Source organism: Penaeus japonicus, unplaced genomic scaffold, assembly GCF_977035675.1.
Source record: "Penaeus japonicus unplaced genomic scaffold, GWHDUDI00000001_assembly GWHDUDI00000033, whole genome shotgun sequence".
In the NCBI taxonomy this organism is placed as follows: Eukaryota; Metazoa; Arthropoda; class Malacostraca; order Decapoda; family Penaeidae; genus Penaeus; species Penaeus japonicus.
This window is the reverse complement of record NW_028234435.1, coordinates 2,931,178-2,953,677: the sequence shown is the minus strand read 5'-3', so window position 1 is coordinate 2,953,677 and position 22,500 is coordinate 2,931,178. Positions and strand designations below refer to the sequence as shown.

General features: G+C 42.0%; 2 protein-coding genes across 17 annotated transcripts in view; both read left to right on the top strand.

The window, feature by feature from the left end:
* Positions 1–22,500, top strand: part of LOC122258952 (uncharacterized) — a 215,811-nt gene that overhangs the window by 191,218 nt on the left and 2,093 nt on the right. For 11 of the 16 annotated variants that reach the window (XM_086556722.1, XM_086556731.1, XM_086556724.1 and 8 more), the window contains 7 exons: positions 1,154–1,229; positions 1,524–7,754; positions 17,301–17,381; positions 17,921–17,986; positions 18,243–18,315; positions 20,514–20,637; positions 21,892–22,043. In XM_086556722.1, the coding sequence (XP_086412848.1) occupies positions 1,154–1,229; positions 1,524–7,754; positions 17,301–17,381; positions 17,921–17,986; positions 18,243–18,315; positions 20,514–20,637; positions 21,892–22,043 (6,803 nt within the window). Of the gene's footprint in view, positions 1–1,153; positions 1,230–1,523; positions 7,755–14,310; positions 14,383–17,300; positions 17,382–17,920; positions 17,987–18,242; positions 18,316–19,414; positions 19,518–20,513; positions 20,638–21,891; positions 22,044–22,500 lie in introns of all 16 variants that reach the window. The other 5 variants (XM_086556730.1, XM_086556732.1, XR_015192712.1 and 2 more) reach the window with 5 other exon arrangements.
* Positions 9,849–12,106, top strand: LOC147467759 (uncharacterized). Its single transcript, XM_086556736.1, has one exon. The coding sequence runs from the start codon at positions 9,875–9,877 to the stop codon at positions 11,960–11,962; it is 2,088 nt and encodes a 695-aa protein (XP_086412862.1). The 5' UTR covers positions 9,849–9,874; the 3' UTR covers positions 11,963–12,106.

The window sequence follows — 22,500 nt, the reverse complement described above, 5'->3', positions numbered from 1 at the left end:
TACTTTCTTTTCTCTGCTGAGTGTGAGAGCTGACGCTGAGCTGCGTATTGCGGTCGGATGTATACTGTTTTGGAAAATTATTCCCTCTTCCGTTTATTAAAACTGATAAGGAACATTAATATGTATTGCTGTTCAGTTGCACTTTGGGAAGAGAGGAGGGTGAGGTTACTCAGGGCACAGGCGGCGTTCGGATGAAACAACTTAGTATTTTTTGTTTCTTTACTTGTAATGATTACGAACATATTATATAGTACGTGCTACAGATATAAACCATTCAGAAAACAAACACAAGGGGAACTAGAAAGTTCAACGGCGTTTTAACATTGGCTTCGTCACGTGTATAACGTGGTTGAGCAGGACCGAGGAGAGGAGCTAGGGGGTCCCGGACCGCAAGTAACAGCAGGAGTGTGATGAGGATGATGGCTCGTATCCAACGAATGCCTCTGAGCCAACATAAGCGACGGCTGCGTCTACAACCCTTCTCGAACGGTACCATACCTTTTATGGCACCTCCTCCGGCTGGCATTATGTTTACGCCCTGCGTGGAGGGAGGGAGGAAGGGGGGAAGGGGGAGGGGCAGGGAAGGAATTACGTTTTGCTTTTGTTCGTTTTCCACTGTTTTGTTGATGGTTATTTCTTTGAGTTTTTTTTTCTTTTTTGGGGGAAGGGGGTTACGTGGGTTACAGGTTACTATTGTTCTTTTGCTCCAAAGCTTGATCGTTACTTTTGTTTTTGTCTGCATTCGTGTTCCCTACCATGTCTATCAAAATTAAAGTTCGTGTTTCATCTCCGTTTCCCTCCTATTTCAGATAACCAAATGCATTTGGTCCATCTCCAAAGAAACACGCGATTCTTCGCTTTTCCTCCTTTTTCATTTTCTCGTTTCCCTCCTGTCCCTTCGCAGTAATTGCAACAGACACGCCTGTACAGTATTGCGTATTTCTCTTACTCTTTCTTCCTATTTCTTATCATTAAATCCTTTTGGCCGTCCCCGCAGAAACGCGTGTTTTTTTCCGGTTTCACATAAATGACTGAATTAGGATCGTCTCCACGGAAATGCGTGTACATTTCACATAATTTCTTGTCGTTTCTAATCACTTCGCCCCCGTTTTTCCTTGTTCCGAATGACTGATTGTCCTTTCCTCTGTTGCAGCTTGACTCCTGCGATGAATATGAAGACCGCAGGAAGATCAGAATGCGCCTCAAGGCGCTCGTGGCCGAAAAGAAAGGTAATATATTTTCTGCTTCGTGGACGCGTTGTGATTGAACCCTATTAATATTCTATTTATATATTATTCTGTTCTATTTTGCGTGGTGTGATAGTTGATAATAATGGTGCGTAATGTGATGTTTACAAAGACCGCATGACATGTTTTGAATATTCTAGGTAATAGTTTAATAAATAAGACATTTGATCGATGCTGAAAATAAGTGACATTTATTTATCTATCACCTTATTATTATCATTATTATTATTACCATTTTCCAAGGATCACCATAGTCACGACTGTTGTTTTTTGCAGGTCTCCGTGAGGAGTTGAGCGGCCATGACCAGAGTCGAGGGTCACGTAGTCAGACCTCGACGGCGCACTCTAGATTCGAGGCAATGTCCAAATCCGCCACTAGTAACACAAAAGACTCTGATTTGCGTAGCAGTGAGGGTGAGTTGGAACCCATAGTTTTCGATCAGTTGAAAGCGTCACTTGAGGAATATAGACAACGCTTTGGTGACGGGGCTTCCTCTTCTGGCGGGACACACGCGGGGGCTAATATTTCAGCGCGTGGGTCCTCTTCTTCTTACTCTTTCCCTTCCAGTAACCCTATGTCGAGCGAGGAGCACATGTTCGATTCGGGCACGGAGTCAGGGGACGATTCGAGTAAAAACCAGGACGAGCTGGCCGTGTTCATGGAGGGGGTGAGGGCGAACATTGAGGAGGCCGTTCTAAGGAATCGCGGGGAGAGTCAGGGGCAGATGCACACAGACGATGATGAGTTTAGCACCGAGTTGATAGGCGAAGTTAATTCAGTGTTAGACAAGCTCAAGACTAATCTTTCCAAGTCGAAGAGCCAGACGTTTTCTGGCTCCGAGGGTCAGGGGGGACAGGGAACGGAACTGCTCTCGCTCATCGACCGCCTCCAGACTTCACTTGGAGGCGTCATGCAGGACCAAGAGGTTGATGAGCAGGGCAGGATGGCAGACAAAGACGGTAATATAGTAACTCACAATCATGACAGTGATGAGGATGGGGATGACGAGGATGATGATGAGGAATACGAAGGCGAAGATGAAGATGAAGACGAGGAAGATGATGATGAGGAATATGAGGAAGCTGACGCAGATATGGTAGTGCAGCACAGCCCGGAGAGAAATGCAAGTGGTGTCATGATGTCTAGTTCCTCAGGCATCCTACACTCTTCCTCTTATGCCTCTTCAGGGCCAGGCAGTCCTGCTGTTGTCACAGGTGGACTTAAATTCAGCGTCAACCTTAATGAAGCCAAAGGCATTGTAATGAAAGTTGATGAAATGAACCAAGAACACAGTCATAGGTCTCGCTCCTCGGACAGCTCGAGTTCAAAATCGCCAAGCAAGACCTTTAGGACACACTCGACTCACTCGACACCCTCAAGCGATCGCATTTCGCTTGAGAGGCAGGAAAGCCGCAGTGAAGCTCGGGTTGTCCTCAGCTCGGCAATTGGTAAGTGCAAGTCCAGAGAGGAGTTGGTGAGGCAGCCGAGTACCGAACATGAAAACGAGGAGGAAGAGGAACCAATGCTGGATGAAGAGGGCAATCAAATTCGAGATGGGACGCCTGACAGTAGACTCAGTGATCAGGAAGGATCCCGCCGAAAGGACAGGAAAGATATTCCTTGGAAAATCAGGGCAGCAAAGAAACGTTTTGAAAAGCCAACGACTTCAAAAGAGGAAGTCAATAAAGAAGGAGACTCTGTTGCTGCACATTTTGCTGGTACTCATATTGTCCAAGACCGACAGAAAACTTACCGTGATTTGTGGCAGCCAAAGCCAACTCCTTATAAATTTCAACCCCTACAGAGTCGTTCACAAAATAATGTTAGTGTAATGAAAGAGAGCTGGCAGCATATTATTCATTCAGGCTCACTGGAGGATGTTGGTTTCATACACAAACCTGTAGTCGCCAAATCAGGTGTAATGTCAAAGAAGGAGTACAGTAAACTTGTGACATCATTTTCAGCAGAGAGTATCAGTCCTCACAGTCCAGCCACTCACATGCCTGTCGAGAAACCTGCAATCCAACAAGTCGAGCATGATAGTGATAAGAGTGATTCTGAAGACTCGGATGATGAAGGTGAAGTTTTCTCAATCAAACCTTTCGACAGAGTTGGAACAAAAGCTCAGCTGCCAGGAATATTTCACAAACATCATGAGCCTTCCATTATTAAGCCCAGTAAGGTCTTCCAGAAGCTTGAAAAACGTGATGTAATGAAGAAGTCAGACTTCTTTGTGGAAAAAGCTCAGGCTCATTCAGTTACCACCGAACAAGACTTAAAGAAGCGACAGAGGAGTCCTATTCTGCAGCAGCAGCAACCGGCTGTGCCTGTGATTCCTCCTCGTCAGCAGTTTGCTCAAGGACCTGCTGTGCCACCTAAACGACCAACAACTTTAGCCATTCAACCAACTGTCCCAGATTGTCGACCTTTTGGTGAAGTAGAGAATGAGACAGAATTTACTGAGGCACCTCCACCATTGCCACAGAGGGGTGAGTGTCCTCAGCCACCACCTGTCCCACAGCGGGTAGATTCTGGCTCAGCAGAATCGATATACAAACCTTGTCCTCCTGCACCTGTGTATCAGTTCATTGCAGAGAAGCAACAAGGACACCTGTTATCAAAGTCCAAGTCTACCCCCGCTATGCCACCAGGAATCACAGAATTCTACAAACCTCTTGGTAACCTTGCAGGTAGGCGCAAGAAGAGCTTTGAAGAAAAACAGAGACTTGAAGGTTTTTATAAGATAACTACAGACAAGGTCGTCAAAACAAACTACGTCAGTCGAATTCAGAACCAGCTTCAAAAGCAGATGTCAGGAGAAGAGCAGGGAAGTGTCAGCAAATGGACTGGACATAAAGTCTCTCGCACAAAGAGTGCTGGATCTGTTGCAGGTATGATTAGCAAACTAGATAATATCGAAAATCAAGGTGAAGACACTTGGACCTACCACCAGCATCTCGACAGAGTGAATCCTGGAACTGCAAGAAATCCTGGTGATGAGGAACAGGCTCTAGCAGATGATCCAAGTTCAAAATTGTTCACTCCGGAGATGCTTGTCAAGATTGCCGTCCACAAGGCTGCTATCAATAAGCAGCTGAGTTTTGGCGAAGAACAAAGGAAGACTGAAATGGTGCGAGCTGGCTCTGTTGATTCAGACCTATCAAGCAGCCGAGAGAAGGCCAACTTTCGGCGCATGAACACAGTCACAGGTACAGAAGTATTGAGTTCTGAATCTTACAATGTGTGGCAGGGTGTTCACCAGCATGTGCAGCAACAGCAGAAACTAAGGAAACAACAAGAAGAAGATGAGGAGAGACTACTGGAATTGCATCGGCAGGAGGCATTGAAGAAAAAAGAAGAACTTGAACAACAGCAAGAACTGCAAAGGCAGGAAGTGGCGAGGAAAAGACAAGAGTTACAGAGGCAACAAGAATTACAGAAACAAAAAGAGCTAGAGCAACAGAGGCAGCAGGAATTACAAAGGCAACAAGAAGCAGAAATTAAATTGGAACAGCAACGACAAGAAGCCCAAAGACAGATGGAAATGCAAAAACAGCAAGAAGCTCAAAGGCAGTTGGAATTGCAAAGGCAACAAGAAGCACAAAGACAACTCGAATTGCAAAGGCAGCAAGAGGCACAAAGACAACTCGAATTGCAAAGGCAACAAGAAGCACAAAGACAGCTCGAATTGCAAAGGCAAGAAGAGGCACAAAGACAACTCGAATTGCAAAGGCAACAAGAGGCACAGAGACAGCTTGAATTGCAAAGGCAAGAAGAGGCACAAAGACAACTTGAATTGCAACGCCAACAAGAAGCAGAGAGACAACAGGAGTTGCAAAGACAGCAGGAAGCTCTAAGACAGTTGGAACTGCAAAGAAAGCAAGAAGAAGAAAGACAGAAAGAGTTGCAAAGGCAGCAAGAAGAAGAAAGACAGAAAGAGTTGCAAAGGCAGCAAGAAGAAGAAAGACGACGGGAATTATTTGAGCAAGAGCTGAAAAGACAGGAAGAACTACAGCGACAACAAGAGGAACTCCAGAAGCAACAACAGGAGCTGCAGAGACAACAGGAATTGCAAAGACAACAAGAATTGCAGAGACAGATGGAACTGCAGAAGCAAGAAGAGATGCAAAAACTGAGGGAACTAGAGAGACAACAAGAGCTGCAAAGACAGCAGGAATTACAGAGACAACAAGAATTACAGAGACAGCAAGAACTTAGGAAGCAACAAGAAATGCAAAAACAGCAAGAAATTCAGCGCCAACAGGAAATTCAAAAACAGCAAGAATTGATAAAGCAACAAGAATTACTAAGAAAGCAAGAAGAAGAAAGGCAAAGGGAACTGGAACAGAAACAGGAAATGTTGAAGCAACAAGAGTTGTTAAAAGAACAACAAGAGCTTCAGATTAAGATACAGCAAGAGCAAATACTGCATCAACAACAACAGATATTAGAACAACAAAGGCTAATAAAAGAGCAGCAAGAAAAGCTGCAGAATCAACAGAAACTCCAACAGCAAACACATCAGATGCAAGCTGCAACAACATACCAAAGTCAGACTACTGTCATCCAAAAGCAAAATCTAAGTTCAGTACAAGCAGCATCTGTGGCACAAAAACAGATGTCTCCACCACAGCAAGCAGTTCTCCAACCAGGAAAGCAATTAAGTGCCGTACAACAGGCAGTGCTTGATGAAGAATCTCAAAAGGTAGCTGGATCTACCTCAACAACAAGCACCATTTACCAGAGGCAGAAGTCTCAGGAGGGTGTTCGCCCAGGGGCGCGGCCACTTACCAGAACGCCCGTCACACGGCAGGGCAGCATCGAGGGCGCCGCAGGGCTGGTTACCGCGGCACTCACCCGCCATCAGTCTCGTGAAGAGCTTGTTCGCCGAAGGAGTCTCTCTGCTTCAGGCAGGACCGGTAGTCAGAACTCCATTGGCCGTGGATCAAATGTAGATAATGAAGAATTTTACTGTGATGATGATCCAGAAATAAATGATGACGAAGTCTTTATGGAATGTTCCCAGCCTAAAGTACACCATGGCACTCCTGTAAGTGGTCCAAGTGGCACGCCATTCATTGCTCAGGTTATTGGTCCAGTCACTTCTCCACCAGCTCAAGTGCAGTCTCCAAAAGTTCAGATACCGCCTCAACTAGTAAAGATGCCACCTCAGCCTGTCCAGATGCCTCATCAGCCAGTCCAGGTACCACCTCAGCCAGTCCAGATACCACCACCTCAGCCAGTCCAGATACCACCACCTCAGCCAGTCCAGATACCACATCAGCCAGTTCAAATGCCTCCTCAGCAAGTCCAGATGCCACCTCTGCAGGGCCAGATGCCAAATCAGCCAGTCCAAGTCCAACCTCAGCAATTACATAAGCAGATTCAGCCAGTCCAGAAGCAGCCACCTGTCCAAGCTTTGCCTAAATCTCCTCAGGAGAAGCCAGGACTCCGTCGTGTACAGAGTCAGAAGGGCTCTTCTGGCCATGAGGTTAATAAGATTACATCACCAGACATGGATCGCTCTAAGAGCTCTTCTGTGTCCTCCCTACCAGAAAAAGCACAATTGCCTACCCAAAAGAGAGTCCGAGCCTTCAATAAGAACTTCTCCTTCGATCAGGTATCATTCGGAAGCCAGAGTTCCTCTGTATCTTCACTTCCAGGCTCACCAAAATCAGTTGAAAGTCCTGAAGTAATGAGAAAGGGTATGTTTGCCGGCCGAGCCCCTGCTATTAAAGAAACAGATAGAACAAAGAGTTCTTCTGTGACCTGTTTAACTGAAAGCACAAGTAGTATTCAAAAGTCTTCAGTAAAAGTTGTTGGTTCTACTTTCACTCCTTCAACACGTGACACTTTTCGTGCAAAGAGTTCTTCTGTATCCACCTTGCAGGAGAATATACCATCAAAACCTATTGTTCAGAACATCAGTTCTCAGAATGTAGAACTTGGAAGGCTGTCGCAGTCTCTTAAGAATGTCGCCGAGTCAGAAACAAAGGAACAGAGCACATTCCTCAAACAGGCTAACCAAAATGGAGCTAGTATTACTTCCTCAAAGTTGAAAGCAACAGATTATGTTGTGCCACCTCTGCCAACAACTGCCATGCGTCAACAGCAGCTTCGAGAGCAGCAGGCTCGAGAGCAGCAACAACAGCAGCATAAGAAGGTTTCTCGTTGGAACAGCAATCCTGATAACACCTTGAAACCCAAAGCAAACGAGTTTAATGTTCCTCCTCTACCAGCCACCAATTTTACATCCCAGCAAGGGGTATCTAGATGGGGCAGTGTTCCAGATTCTGTTTCTAAACCCAAAACTGCTGACAGCATAGTTCCACCTCATCCTACCTCTGGTGACCGAGGTCGTCACCAACGCACTCAGTCGTTATCATCCTCTCAACCGTCAGCCATTTCCCCCCCTGTCTCGGGACCCCCATTTACGACCAATGCCAAGAACGTTGCATCTGCAGCGTATAAATTTGACCAGACTGCTGCATCAACAAAAACTGCAGGTGCGTCCGCAAACTTAGAACCAATTAGAGAATCAATCCAGCTCAATTCCCAAGGTAAGGTTTCCAGCGTGTGGGAAACGGCAGTCACTTCATCAACATCGTCTTCATCTTCCAGTAAGCCCTGGAAGGAAGGTGTAGCTTCAGATGTATCAGGTCGTTATGTTCAAAAGAGTAAGGAAAAACTATTAGAAGGGAAAAGTCAATCGAAAGAGAATGAAACCATTATTGAAAATAAAGCACAAAAGCAGGTTAAATCACAATTAGTGATTGGGCAGAAAACTGATATCAGTAGTAGCGCAGTCATGCAGGCAGAAGCCGATGGTGTAGGATGGGCAAATCGAGTTGGTAAATTAAAAGTTGACAAATGGGAAAATGTTGCTTCGAAAGAGGAAGTTGTTAAAGAGAAAACTGAAGTTAAGAAAATTGGGAAAAATAAGATAAATCAATGGGAGACCGTAGATAAGGAAGACCATGTTTATGAAAATACTACTGTGATAAATACCGAGGTAGTTAAAATGAGAAATAAGGAAAAGAGGGAGAAATGGGAAAATTTAGCTTCAGGAGAATCAATGGCAGTTACTAAGGAGCGAGAAGAAAGGGTTAAGCGATTAAGCAAAGAGCAAATTCTGCAGTGGGATGGCGGGGTTTCTAAAGCTGAAGAGGGTGGAACAGTCGAGGGTAGCCAACGTGTAAAACGTCTGAGTAAAGTACAGTGTGAGAAGTGGGAATCAGCAATGAATACAAGCGAAAAGTCGGACGAGGAGAAGGCAATACCATGGAAAGACCCATCAACAATCACGTCACAGGTCAGAAAGGAGATTACGAAGTTTGAGGATGGAGGGAGCACGGGGTCTCCTTGTGACTCAAGAGAGGCATCTCCCCCACCCAGAGGTGTCGTGCGAAGATCGAGTTCAGGTTTGATTAAGAAGACCTTAGCTGCCTTTGAACAGGGCTTACCTGACAGGAATGAGGCAGAGCTCACTCCATCGCCAGGTCTCAGACATTCAAGTTCTGGTTTGGTCAGGAAGAATATTGCAGCTTTTGCAGACATGACAGAATCCGAGGTTTCTGAGTCGTCCAGCACGGTACAACTACGGCACTCAAACTCTGGTATAATTAAGATGGGTCTGGCTAAGTTTGAGAGCCAGGGCACCCCAGACTCACCTGCCGAACCTGAGTCAACGTTCTTGGAGAAACGACGAAGCTTCCATGATTCCCACACCGAACGATTCTCTGCTCTTGTGGAGAAAACGGAACAAGGAGGAACTGTCCAGTCCGTCAGCCTCAAGATCCCTGTGGATCTTTTGCAAGCAAAGCAGAAGAGACCACAGAGTCTCGCCTTTTACCCTGCTAATACTAAACCAGAACCCGCAACAGCAGCTAATATACCATGGGGTAAAGAGCCTAAAAAGCGGCAGACTCCCTCTTCTATTACTCCAAATGCTGTATATGCGCAAGGACAGTATGAGGCCTCCATGTCACCCGAAAGTGCGGAAAAGAAACGTAGGGAAATAGCTGCATTTTTCCAACAGTCTAGTCAACAGATATCTCATAAGTTAGAACAAAAGTCTTCCGTAGTTGTTAGTTCGACTGTAAGTAAATCAATAACCGATCGTGATGAATTAGCAGACTCATGGGAGGAACTTCTTCAGGGGACAGAGTTAGATACTTCGATAGATGAAGCATTCTCGGATGCGTTACTTAAAGATTTAGAAATTGTAGAGGACGAGGCTTCACCTGGGTCAGAGTCCCGTCGCCGAGCTCAGAGTGAGGGTGTGATAGAAACTTCTGATGATGAAATGTCCGAAATTACACGAGAAGCCAAGACAATGCGTTCACAAACGTTTCAAGAGTTCTCAAGTCTAGTGGTGGAAGGTCAGAGTGTACAAAGCCAAAGTGAGAGTCAAGACCTTCGCCAAGAGGTCCTCACTCAGACACATTGCCTCAGTCAACAAGCAGTTGGTAGTGTCGAGATCAGTTCGACCTCTGAGGGGCAAGAAGTGCACCAAAGTGACACTTCGGAGCAGGGTGGGGAGGGTGAGCCTTGGGATGAAGGTGGAGACGATAGCAGTAGTGAAGCTTCCCTAGGTATGTCTCAGGGTTGTACTAACAGCAGCTTCATGGTAGGTGAGACTCGTGGGCACTTACCCATGGCTGACCAACACATGCCGAAGGGCTGCCACACTTATTCTCGTGCTGACGACGCGGTGCCCATCTATTACAAAACGATCGATGAAAAAAGTCAGCGTCCAAAGTTCCTTAGTCAGATATCATTCACGTTACAGCTTTGTCCAGAACGCGCAAGTAGTCCAGTAGACAGCAGTAGTAGTGAGAGCTTGGGGAGGTCCGAGGGGTCAGACAGCGAGGGAGGATTCGCCGACGAGGAAGATAATGCAGGCATGGCGAAGATTAAAGTAACGAGCCCGGGGCCCGGCACGCACTCGCCCAAATACCGCGCAAGACCGGCATTCCTCATTCCAAAGATTACCGTAACTGATCTTGACGCCGGAGCCCCGAGTGTCGCAGCGGATAACGCTCCACCGAAAGACGGCAACACCGAACACTTTCTTGCTGTTTCCGATTCTCAGCAGAACGTCATTACGCGGCGCCAGACCACGATTGCTCAGAAGTTCTTCGAAGGTGATTTTCATAACGTATTTGCTGGCAGACAACGTAGTCCTTCGCCTTCTAAAGAGAGGAAAGCTGTCAGTACGGAAGGATTCGGCCCCGAGAATCCTGTCTCAGTGTTAGAACAGACCGATATGCAAGGCGCTCAGGCATTGCACGATGTAGGAACAGATGTTCACATGAATCCGGAGGATGATGGCGGAGGGGGGTGTGAGGGGGCGAGACCGGGGAGGACCTTGGAGTTTAATTTCACGGGTTCTGACGGCCGGAAGTGGACGCGGTCATATATTCTTAAGATGAGGGGAGAAGGGGACACCGAAGAGGATGATGTCATACCGTTAGTCAGCGACGAACCGGGAATCAAACCGGTTATAGTTTCGTTTTCCGAAGCCGGTGCGGCTATATCGACTGGGTCTGAAAGTGCGACATCGCCCTCATCGTCCACGTCACACCCACAATCGTCACAACCGTCGTCGTCAATAAATGATATTTCGATCTCCTCTTCGTCGCTAGCTACGCATTCTTCACAAATAAGATCATTTTCGCAATCGAAATCACAATCGTTATCATTAACTTCAAAATCAAAGTCATCTTTAACTAACGTAACACCGTCGTCGTCATCCCCCACATCCTCATCTCCGTCATCAGCTGAAAGGCCGTGCTATTTACATTTACCTCGTTCGAATCGGCCCTTAGAATCAGTTCGTTCACATTCCCCTTCTAATTCACCATCAACTTCTTTATCATCTCCTTCCAGCCCTTCAAGTATATCGCCATCAGTCTCACCTCTCATGTCACCCTCGTCACCGCCGACCCTAAGCATGTTACCAGACTTGCTACAAGACTGTTACCCCGTTTCCCCTTCCGAGTTCTCCTCTGAGTCGCGTGACCTCACTGATGCCATTCCCGAGGCCTCTGTTTGCGAATTCGTTTATGACCGTGTCGATGACGACGCCTTCGGAAAATCGAAGCAAAGAGAATGCGAATCAGATTTGGAATTCGAAGATGAGTCTGAAAGTGACTCATCCTCGTCTCTAGACTCTGGTACGATTATTACTGTCGTTCACAGACCAGCATCAGGGCAAACGGAAGTTCAGAGTCCAAACTTTACTCACGAAGTCAGGAATCGAATGTCCGAACCTGACATAAACGATGAATATTTACGCGAAACACACGCGCCGATTGACGTGTCTTGGGATGAACGTAGCACTCTCGTAGGGTTCACTTATATCGACGAAGACGAAGAACACACGATGGGCACGGCAAGCAACGACAGAGTCGAAGAAGGGTCGCTCGCGAGTGAATCCAAGACGTCCCACGGCACCAGCCCAGACATCTGGCCTCGCGAACACCTTCCCACTCAAGGGAATGACATAGGCGTTGACGAGACTGCGATTAGAGACACGAATATCGGCATGGACGCGTTGAGGGCGAGCCTAAATGAAATGGAAGTCAGGTGGTCAGCCGGGGAAAGGTTCCACGAGCTCACTTTAAGTGCTCGACAACAACAACAAGATGAACTTATGTTCGTTGCCTGTGTTGCTCTCTCCGTATATGCACTCTTAGTCCTGTGTACGTAGCATAATGTACACGGATTATTTTTGGCAACTTTTTTGTGAATAGAGTAAGAGCTTCGAGGATAAAAGCTTTGACGCTGCTGTTCATGCTTTACTTTGGACAAGTACTACTGTTTATATCGCCCCACCTCATGCTACCATATGGCTCAAAGCTTCATTTTTTTTACATTAGAGTATAAATTACTCCGCTTTTAGTCCATTGATGTACTATTTCTCTCTTTCCTGTAAACATGACTTCATTTGGTTTCATTACTATTCTTTTTGTTTATTTTCAAGCTTCAGATCAACAGTGAGAGGTAAGAGTGTGTAAAGACAAACGTAACAAGCAGTGCAGTAGTCTGGATTATGTAGGCCTTTTACATTTCCCGATCCCGCTGTTGTAGTTTTTTTATTATTTTTCTTTTTGTTGCATTTATATTGATATCTGTGTGTAAATAACCATCTTCGACAATTAAAGGGTCTAATCTAATGTCCCTGTGTGGTATGAATAATGTGAATGCATGAAGCCTTTACTAAATATTCTAATCGATTTTGAGTGATTTTTGAGTGCATTTTACTTATTTGATCTGCCTTTTGTGCTTTTTTAGTTTCAAGAGATTGTAAGTATATAAAATGCATTTTACTTACCCCCCTCCCCCAATGTGCACAGAAACTTATCTAGTCATCTTCCCTCCAAAGAGATTGCAGAAATAATATTCACTAGATCAAGAGAAAGCCGTTTGATCCACACCTGAAGTCCGTCTGCCTTGCCGAGAGTGCGCAGGTCACCGTTTTTTTTTTTTTTTTTTTTTAATTTTTTATAGAGGCGGAATAATTAACTCTGGAGAGAGTGTTTGGTGTTTTGATGTTTTTTTGTTTTTTTGCTCGTCTATTGCTCTTTTTTCTTTAGTGGCCATCCAGGTACGAAAGTGGAGTTGACATGTTAGCAAAGAAACCCGTAGATAGACTGCGTTCAACATTGTTAGCATGCTTCAATATTTTTTCCCTTTTTGCCGAGTGTCACTAGTGCAGCTGATATGTGACTCAATCGAATATATATATATATATATATATATATATATATATATATATATATATATATATATATATATATATATATATATATATACATATATACATACACACATTTATACATATATGCATATGTACATATAAGCATATATATATATATATATATATATATATATATATATATATATATATATATATATATATATATAATTTGTGTGTGCTTGTGTGTGTGTGTGTTTGTATGTGTGTGTGTGTGTGTGTGTGTGTTATATATATATATATATATATATATATATGTATATATATATATATATACACATACATATATATATACATATATATATATATACATATATATATATAGATACATATATATAGAGACATATATATATATATATATATATATATATATATATATATATATATATATATATATATGTATACATATATACATATATATACATGTATGTATGCACATATTTACATGTATATATAAAGATATTGCGATATGTTTGAGCTGTGGCGTTGTTTCTCGTAGTGAATGCAGATAATTCTAGCTGCTTAGGATGTTAATTAATGTAAATAATTTTACTGGAGTTAGTTGCTACATGCTTTTTAGCTTGTGCAAGAGTTATACCATCATTCACCTAATGCTTTTTTGTGTTTGCACATGATGCACAGAAGAGAGAGAAGCTTAACGTGGATTCGATTACATTTCTTGAACCTGTTAACAACGATAATCAAAAAGGCCTAGATTTCTGTTCTGATCTCCGCCCTCCGTTCCTCAGAGATGTCGATCTTTCGTGTTAATGAAGGGACGTTCGCCGAGCATAACGTTGAAACATTCGGACCAATTCAGAGAAGTCCTCGTGAGATCTGTCATAGTTGACGGGCTTCGGTGGGATCAAAATGTCCTTAGACTGCTAATGAGATGATGACTGGAGGTTTCATTCTGCCGATCCTTGCCACAGACAGCTGTTATCCTATTTTAATAAAAGCCTTAGAGGGAAACATATATATATATATATATATATATATATATATATATATATATATATATATATATATATATACAGTATATATAAACAATAAGCCATCCTTTCGTTCAGATCCCCAGAATATCCCCAATGCAGTTTTATTTTTCTAACACTGCCGTCTCTAACAAATCCTTCATCCTGTCGATTTATCCAGCCACCGTCCTTCCTTGTATTATAATACCCCAGTGAATCAACAGCAGCCTGTTCGTCCTTCCCCTTCTCCCATCCATCCCTTACCTCCCTTGCTTCTCCATGGAGCTTGCTGAAAGAGGGCCAGGTTGTAGTGGCATGTTTGTGTTGTAGATGTGGCCCTGGTTAACGAGTGGTTGAAGGAGAACTTCCCGGATCAGCGAAGGCCAGGTGGCTCCCGGCCAGGTGGGTATTTAAACGCCACCTGACACTTTATGACACAAACACTACTACGCCCATTTTTTGATAGGTACATTGTCATTCATACTGTTATGCACATTCAGAGACACGTCCTTTGCACGAGTGTCCACACACACGCAGATATACAAGAACAAAGAACAAATATGTACGCGCACACAGACAAACAAATATACAATAGAACATACATATATAATTTCACTTGTTGATAAACTTTTTGTTCCAACCTCAGCATGCCAAAGTTATAAATCATGTGAATATTTACATTAAACTAAATAATAGAGTATTGTATATTTAATTTCCATGTACAGCTTTGCAAATATTTGGTTATCCTTTTTTTAAATAACTATATTTCTGTGGACAATGAATCATAAAAAATCTCATTTGAATTCTGTAAAGAAAAAAACTGAATTTGCTCAGCCTAACTTTTGGACTTCTTTTACTGCTTTTTGCTTCTTGCACTTTATAACTCGAGCAGCCTAAGACAGTGGATAACACACACTCAAATCAGCTTACTAATGAGTGAGAGTAGATGCTATGCCTGCGACAGGCATGATGAAGACCCTATTTAATTGCCACGATTTCCATGTGAGATGAGTGTCCGTAATAAAAATAAAGCGTAAACAGCGTAGCACCACTTCCCTTTGTGTCTGCCAAAAGTGCCTTAAGCCAATACCCTCTCGCCGAGGTCGGTGTGTGATCTGCCAAGGTAGAAAACGTCAGAACTGTGTTTCCAGGAAGAGCAGACCGAGGTAAGCAACCACAAGTTATATCGGAAATAGAAGAAAAAAGATGAAGGTGGAATAGAAATATTTATGTAACTTTGAATTAAAAGATTCGACGATGAGGACCGACTGGCGGTATTTGGAGTGGGGAATGTACCTGTAAGAGCCGGTGGATAGATGCTGAAGACACTGTTGTCTACGTATTCATTCTTCCCTTAGATTGATTGAATGCAATCTCCTCATTTTGTCGGTGGCTCCAACTGCTTAGACACGTTTTTTTCGTCATTCTTCCTTTTCCTTCACCCTCTGTTCTTAACCCACTCTCTGTTTTAAACCGTTTGTCTAATCACGTTCATAAATCAGCATGTAAGTATGCGTGAGGGAGGTCACAAACAGAACGATGTTGCAGATAGCTTAAGTAGGTTACTGGGTTGTCTGTCTGCACGTTAAACGGGCGACAGATGCGACACGTTCCTTATTGCTTGTCATCTCGGTTGTCTTCAGATGATTTCAGTTCTTCTTTATTCGGATTGTCGTCGTTTTTTTTTTCTTTTTTGGTCATTTTTAAAATTGTTATTCTTATTTTGAATGTTTTTATCTTCAGTCATGGCAAACGACATGTTTTCTTCTTCCGATCAACCGATATTTGCCCGATATTATTTCTTTGTTGCTCTTGTTCTGATTTCATTTCCTGTTGTTTATCTTCCATTGTTAAACGTCAAAACATCGATATTTAACAGAATTCAATCATTGTGTCGATAGTCACTTCACATTGACATGTTTACACATTATTTTTATCACCTCTACCACCTGAAATTTACATTTCGATTAATGATGTGTCAATTCTACAAGCTATTTAAGGCGTCTCATAATAAACCGTGACCTGTATCTGCCCACGATATTTAAAAAAATATTGAGATCTTAACTCCCTTAGGTCACAGAATGTCACGTATATGCCAGACACATGGTCTTGCGTGCGTCACAGATCCTTTGGAGGCGGTATCTCCAGGTATTTCGTTCACCTTTGGACAGTATGTTGAGCAAGTATCATAGTTTTTGCCAACGTGAACTCATTATAACCGTATAAATATGTAGCGCAAGTCGGTCTGGGCTTTTATTAACTGCAGCCATAATAAGTTTCATCTCATGACAAAGGGAGCCGACTTCCGAGAACTGCTGGCAAATATTCTTAAAGAACATGGCACAGTGCCATCCAATGCCCATATCGCAGCTGTCGCCCGTACTCACCAATTGTCCAAGGCGGGGATTTGAGCGCGCGGATTGCGAGATGGTAAACATTTCCAATTAGCCCGGATTGGTAGCTAACTTCCGGGTGGTGGAGGTTCGTTACACCTTCATTGGTTGAGAAGGACAAAGAGGCAGTAAAACGTATTGTTTTTAGATATAAATATCGCAGGTCGGTAGGAGTATTTGCCAAAAAAGAGGTTCAACAGAGAAAAAACGTATCCTTTCTCAGTGGGATGAGAATACATTCAGTTTAAGGCTCGACGGTCGAGATAAAGGTCTTAAGGCTACCGCTAAGGTACTCCCGGCGGCTCAGACGAAAAAATGCGGCCATGGCCACCACAGAATTAACTTCGAAGAAAAGGTATGGTGACCCATAGTAGATGACAGGGGTCCCAGATGTCCAGGTGGCACAGATCCCCTTAACCATGTCAAGAGCGGGGAACCCCATAGCAGCGTACTTCCTGAGACACCAGGTATATCTTGGGTGACGCTGAGCACGAGCCATCAGTTGAAGTGAACACCAGCTAGTGAACGGACAATCACTCGAGAGACAACCACTAAGGAGACTTGAACACCGTGGACAGCGTGTACCTGCCGTTATTCTTGGATTTGGTTCGAGCTTTGGCGTTTTGAAGATCTAAAGGAACATCGCAATTTCTTATCAAGATGGCTTGTGTGGTTGCTTATCCGGGTATTAGTTTCTGACTTATTTATCTGATAGTTACTGGAAATACGAAACAGTGCAACAAAACTTAAAGGTTTTCGAAGAAAATAAGATTGAAATTACTCCCAATGGCAATAACTCGATCACATGCTGATTATCGGCGAGGGAGTCACTTGAAGGCTTGGTGGTGTTACTTCCTATTTCATTTTATTTTTCCTATTAATCAATTATATTGTGATAACTCTGGACTAATGCGAACCCTTTAACAGGAGACTCCAAGACTTCTTCCACTGTGTCACCCTTCGGCGTGTCCCGCACCTCCAACACAGAATCTCGAAGCTCCAGCCAAGGTATGTCGTCACGCCACACTCAATGCATGTATGAGAATTACAAATAGAAATACCGCAGCATTTATTTTAAGATTAGAGTGAGCTATTTTTCTTTCCGGAGCCAACAAAACGTATTGATGAACTAACTTCTAGTGATGATATGAATATATTCAAAATACCGTCTAGAATAATTGTATGTGGAATGTACAGATTATTGCTACTACTAGGAAAATGTATTGGAAATAATACCAACATTGCTGGTCCAATAAAGTGGTGTTTTCATTAGCAATGCTAAGAAAGTAGTGGTAGCACATTTTATCTTCCACACTGGCATAAGAAGTTCTTTAATATATACACTCACTCAGATTTATTAATAATTTAGGTCATTTTACATTTAAATAATTCGAAGGGAAGCTAATGATGATTTATGAAATAGCTGAATATGTGTGAGGACAGATTTCACTATTTTGTGACAAGATCTTTCAGTAGCAAATAGTAAACATTGGAAAATGTTTATTTTTTGTTTCAGTCACTTAATAACACTTTCTCTTTGTTTTCAGTCAATGTCCAAAAGAGTTCCTATTCCTCATCCAGCTCCTCCTATAAGACTTCCTCCATGAGCAAAGGTATGTCATGACTAAATGAATTCAGGACATTTTGGCTCCATTTCTTTGAAGAAAAAAATCGACAATGAAAATGAGTAAAGGAATGGCTATTTAGACAATAAGGTTTAATTTGAAGCATTATAAAGAAAACATTGTTGGCAAGCATTAAAAAGGGTAATGATTATAATTCCCATAAAATCAACAGTGCCTCATGTACTATATTCGTTATTGCAGTATGTAATACCAATGGTGTCTATAGATTATTCTTATTTTTCAGTTGACAGCAAAAAGGTTGTGTCCCCATTTGACAAGTTCAAGCAAATGGACTCGCAAACCCCCCGCACACCAAAGTAAGTCCCCCCTTTACAAGCTGTAGGTTGATTGCAACAGATGTACATTCTTATCTCCATATTATCATTAGCAACACCAGGTCTTCAAAGCACTATTAGAAGGAGAACATCCTTCAGTATTCATCTTGCTTTGAATTCATTTTGCTGATGATAATGATATGGTTAAGGGTCAAACATGGATAGAATATGGATGAAATTATGTTTGCAAAGAAAGAAGGCTAATAGCTATGTATTCGGACAGAAAAACAGCAAATATCATTTCACCCATCTTTTTTATTCTGTTTATCATTAGGGGGAATAGACTTGTTGCATAGATAGAATTTGCTTGAAATATTTTGCTTTCAGGGTCACAATACAGGGTGGTTATTGTATATACGATCATGTATAATATTTATTTTTTCTTCAAGAAGATTTCAGATATAATTTAGTTGTTCACTTGCTTATATGTAGCAATGTCTCCTGTGCTTGGTGTACCAGCCTGTTTAGACAGGATAGGTAGTTCTTGGAGAGGACAAAGGACAACCTCAAACATATGTTAAGAGTGCTTTGTGCAGTTCATTGTATAAAACAAGCTTTTGGCTATAAAAGTTTGATTATGTGGTACTGCAGACCTTGATGACATAACATTCAAAATATACATGGTAATGAATTCACACAATACTTTATGCAAAAATCAGGGTCTGCATTACTGCATTAACCAAAGAGAATGATATGTGCATTGTTACTCTGGGGATATTTTTGCTTAAAAGTAGTCTTCAAACATTACTATACACATCCATGAAGATTTTTTACAGGATATACATTAGAGCATATTTATGTTTTATATCTTATTGTATTTCCACCCATTTTTTGAGTATATTGTTTCCTCTTCGTATCTCTGTCTTCTCTGCCTGGTTCAGGCTCTCCCACACCTTATATTTGACCAGGGCATATCTGTGGTGCTTGTGGTGTTACCCTCCCATGTCTACGAATTCCCTGTGCTTATCATACAGACCTATAGGTTTTCTCCCTAGATTATACAACTGATCATTGGTTCCTTCAAAAATCAATGGTGGATGATTTCTTGGGACAACATCTAACTCCTCCTGTGTTTCCCCAGTCCCTTCTCCTTGGCCCTGCCAATTATCAGACACAATGCTGCCACAATCAAAAAAATCATCCTAGACTTCTGTAAGAGATCCACAGCAGAGTACGAGAGTAAGGTAGAGTTGGATCACAAGGTTCCCAGTGTTCTCTTAGATAGAACATCGCCGCTCTCAGCTGTCCCTCCCCTGTTGGTGTTTGGAAAGATTTTGTTGAAGTGGATGGACTATGTAGCATACTGATTGGTTATGCCTTCTAACCACTGTTATGATAGTGAAATCAGTAAGCTCCATCTGCCATCTAACTGTTCACACACAGGCTTCCCAAACACAAATTCTATAACTTGGTGTGGTTTGTTCTCGATATCTCTCTTTTTCCAGCTCTGAGATTAGCTAGAGTGGCATCCCCCCTTAGAACAGAATGGTTACATTAGAGTCCAGCTGCTTCCCACTGCTTTTCTTGCCCTTCAGAGCACACACAGACACACACAGTCAGCACATAGTGTACTCTCATCTACAATGAATACAGAACTGTTGACTAATAGTATACTATGAATGGACAGATGTTTTATTAGATAGATTTCTAATGATTGTAAGTTATGTTTATAGTGTATCCTTCACTGTATATTTTTGTATCCATTTGTTCAGATATTGTTTAATTGTTTTCCATATACTTTTGAATAATGTTTGAAAAATGTGACAGGGTATGTTTATAATCAATGTGTAGATTTAGTTTGTGTTTGTAATATACGTCTGCGTATATAGTGCTGATATATGTGGGTTGAGATATTTTTGTGTTTGATGGTTTAAAGAAATTTTGCTTATGTCATGAAAAAACTGCTATTGTTTGTGTTTTTTGTTCAGAATTCTTCGCTTTTCTGTCGTTTGTGTGTGTGCAAGTGATCCTTGTTGAACTTTCCTCTATTAACAAAAAATAACAATAGATCTTAGCCTCCCTTAGAGAAAAAGTGTAACTGCAGTATAGAGCAGAACTGCTGCATGATTTGTGTAGCACGAGGCATTAACCAAAAGGGTGTCTGCTGGCTGCTCTCTACTGCTGGTGCTGCTACTGCCTGCTGGTCAATGCTGCTTCACGGCCTCTTCCTCCTTCTACAGCTCTAAGTCGAAGTCTGCGGGTGGTGGCCCACTTTTCCAATTATCCAGTCAACTTGGTCGCAGCGCCTCAGGGGTGAAGGATATGCTGCTGACGTGGTGCCAGTGCCGCACCCGCGACTATAAGGTACACAGGGCCTCCATGGGGCTTCGTGCATGTAGCCCCAAGACACAAAGTAACACTGCACCATGCAACAAGACGGCAGAAACACTATATTGTCCCATTCCACTTTCAGACAGTGGTAACAATCATTAGTGTTAATGTTCTAGGATATTTTCAAATTTCATTTTCTAATTAAAAGAGTAAAATGATCTTCAGAGGGTAACAAAGTTCCACAGTTGAGTAGTGATTGAAATTTAAGATATTAATGATTGAATCACTTCTTTTTTCTTGAATACTCCATGAAGCAATATTCAAAATTCCAGTCAGTGAAATAAATCAAAGTCACATTTGGTGCAATGGGTGGCAAGATTATGGCCCTGGTCTTAGCCAGTTGAATATACTTGAATGGTCATAAGACTAATAATATCCAGAAAAAAATTAAGCCAATTTTTATTATAGATGATGATGAGAAAGTGTTGACACGACAGGTTTGGACGAAGGATGAGGAGAATGTTGGGAGAAATTTCAACATTATCCTGTACATAATACAACTAGTTTTTTTCTGTAATTGTTTGCAAATAGTGTTAGAACCTTTAATATGTAGGTTCTTTTACACGCTCTGATCATCGATCATTAGTATACATTTAGGGGCATTAGTGTGTGTATGTTTAAAGCCTGTTTTTATAGTTATGCATGACAGCACTTAGAATGAGTTAGTGACTTTACATATATAGTTACTTACTGATTGTTTAACATCTCTTTACAGAGGACTGTTATACTTATTATTTAATTATATTTTTTTACTTATATCATAGTATTCTCCTAATATACTATATTTTTAAAGTGCATATTATACCATGTACTTATTATCCACATGATATGTTTTTTTGAAATTAATTTTGATAACGAATTTAAAGTTTTCAGAAATGCCATACTTATCCATTCTGCTATAAAAGTTTCTTAAGATTTCTGTCCTACAATATTTCTACACACATGATGCTTAAACCTTACCTATTAATGCAGCAAGTGCTTTAACAATATTTACATAACCAAATTATGTCATATGCAAAAAAACAAAAAACAATAATAATAAAATAGATTGGCTGAAACATGTTGCATATAATTTTGCAAGAAGCACCAAATTTTCTTCTCCATCTTCGGAGATGAAATCTTCCATAGCTATCCTTTTGCTTAAGACAGATAATTCTCATCCAGAATATTTCCTTGCCTTAGATTATTACAATCCTCATGCTAACCTTTCACCTCTCACCAAAACAGGGAGTAAAGATCGAGAACTTCAGCACAAGTTGGAATGATGGTATGGCCTTCTGCGCTCTCATCCACCACTTTTACCCAGATGCCTTTGACTTCGATAAACTCGACCCCAAGAATCGTCGTTACAATTTTGAACTTGCTTTCAGAGTGGCAGAGTAAGTACACTTTATTTTTTATTTAAATTATTATTTTTAAGAGAGAGAGAGAGAGAGATAGAGAGAAAGAGAGAGATTGATTGATTGATTTTAAGTAGAGAGAGAGAGAGAGAGAAGAGAGAGCAGAAGGAGAAGAGGAGAGAGAGAGAGAGAGAGAGAGAGAGAGAGAGAGAGGAGAGAGAGAGAGAGAGAGAGAGAGAGAGAGAGAGGGGAGAGAGAAGAGAGAGAGAGGAGAGAGAGAGAGAGAGGGAGAGAGAGAGAGAGAGAGGAGAGAGAGAGAGAGAGAGAGAGAGAGAGAGAGAGAGAGAGAGAGAGAGAGAGAGAGAGAGAGAGAGAGAGAGAGAGAGAGAGAGAGAGAGAGAGAAATTGATTTTGACAAGTTTATTCATACTGTTTACAGTGTAAACACATGAATGGGTATAGGAACTATGCCTAAATGGTTTATACAGTAGTTCAT

Excerpts from the sequence above, each read along its gene's own strand:
- LOC147467759 (XM_086556736.1), top strand. The coding sequence starts at position 9,875 with ATGGTAGGTGAGACTCGTGGGCACTTACCCATGGCTGACCAACACATG.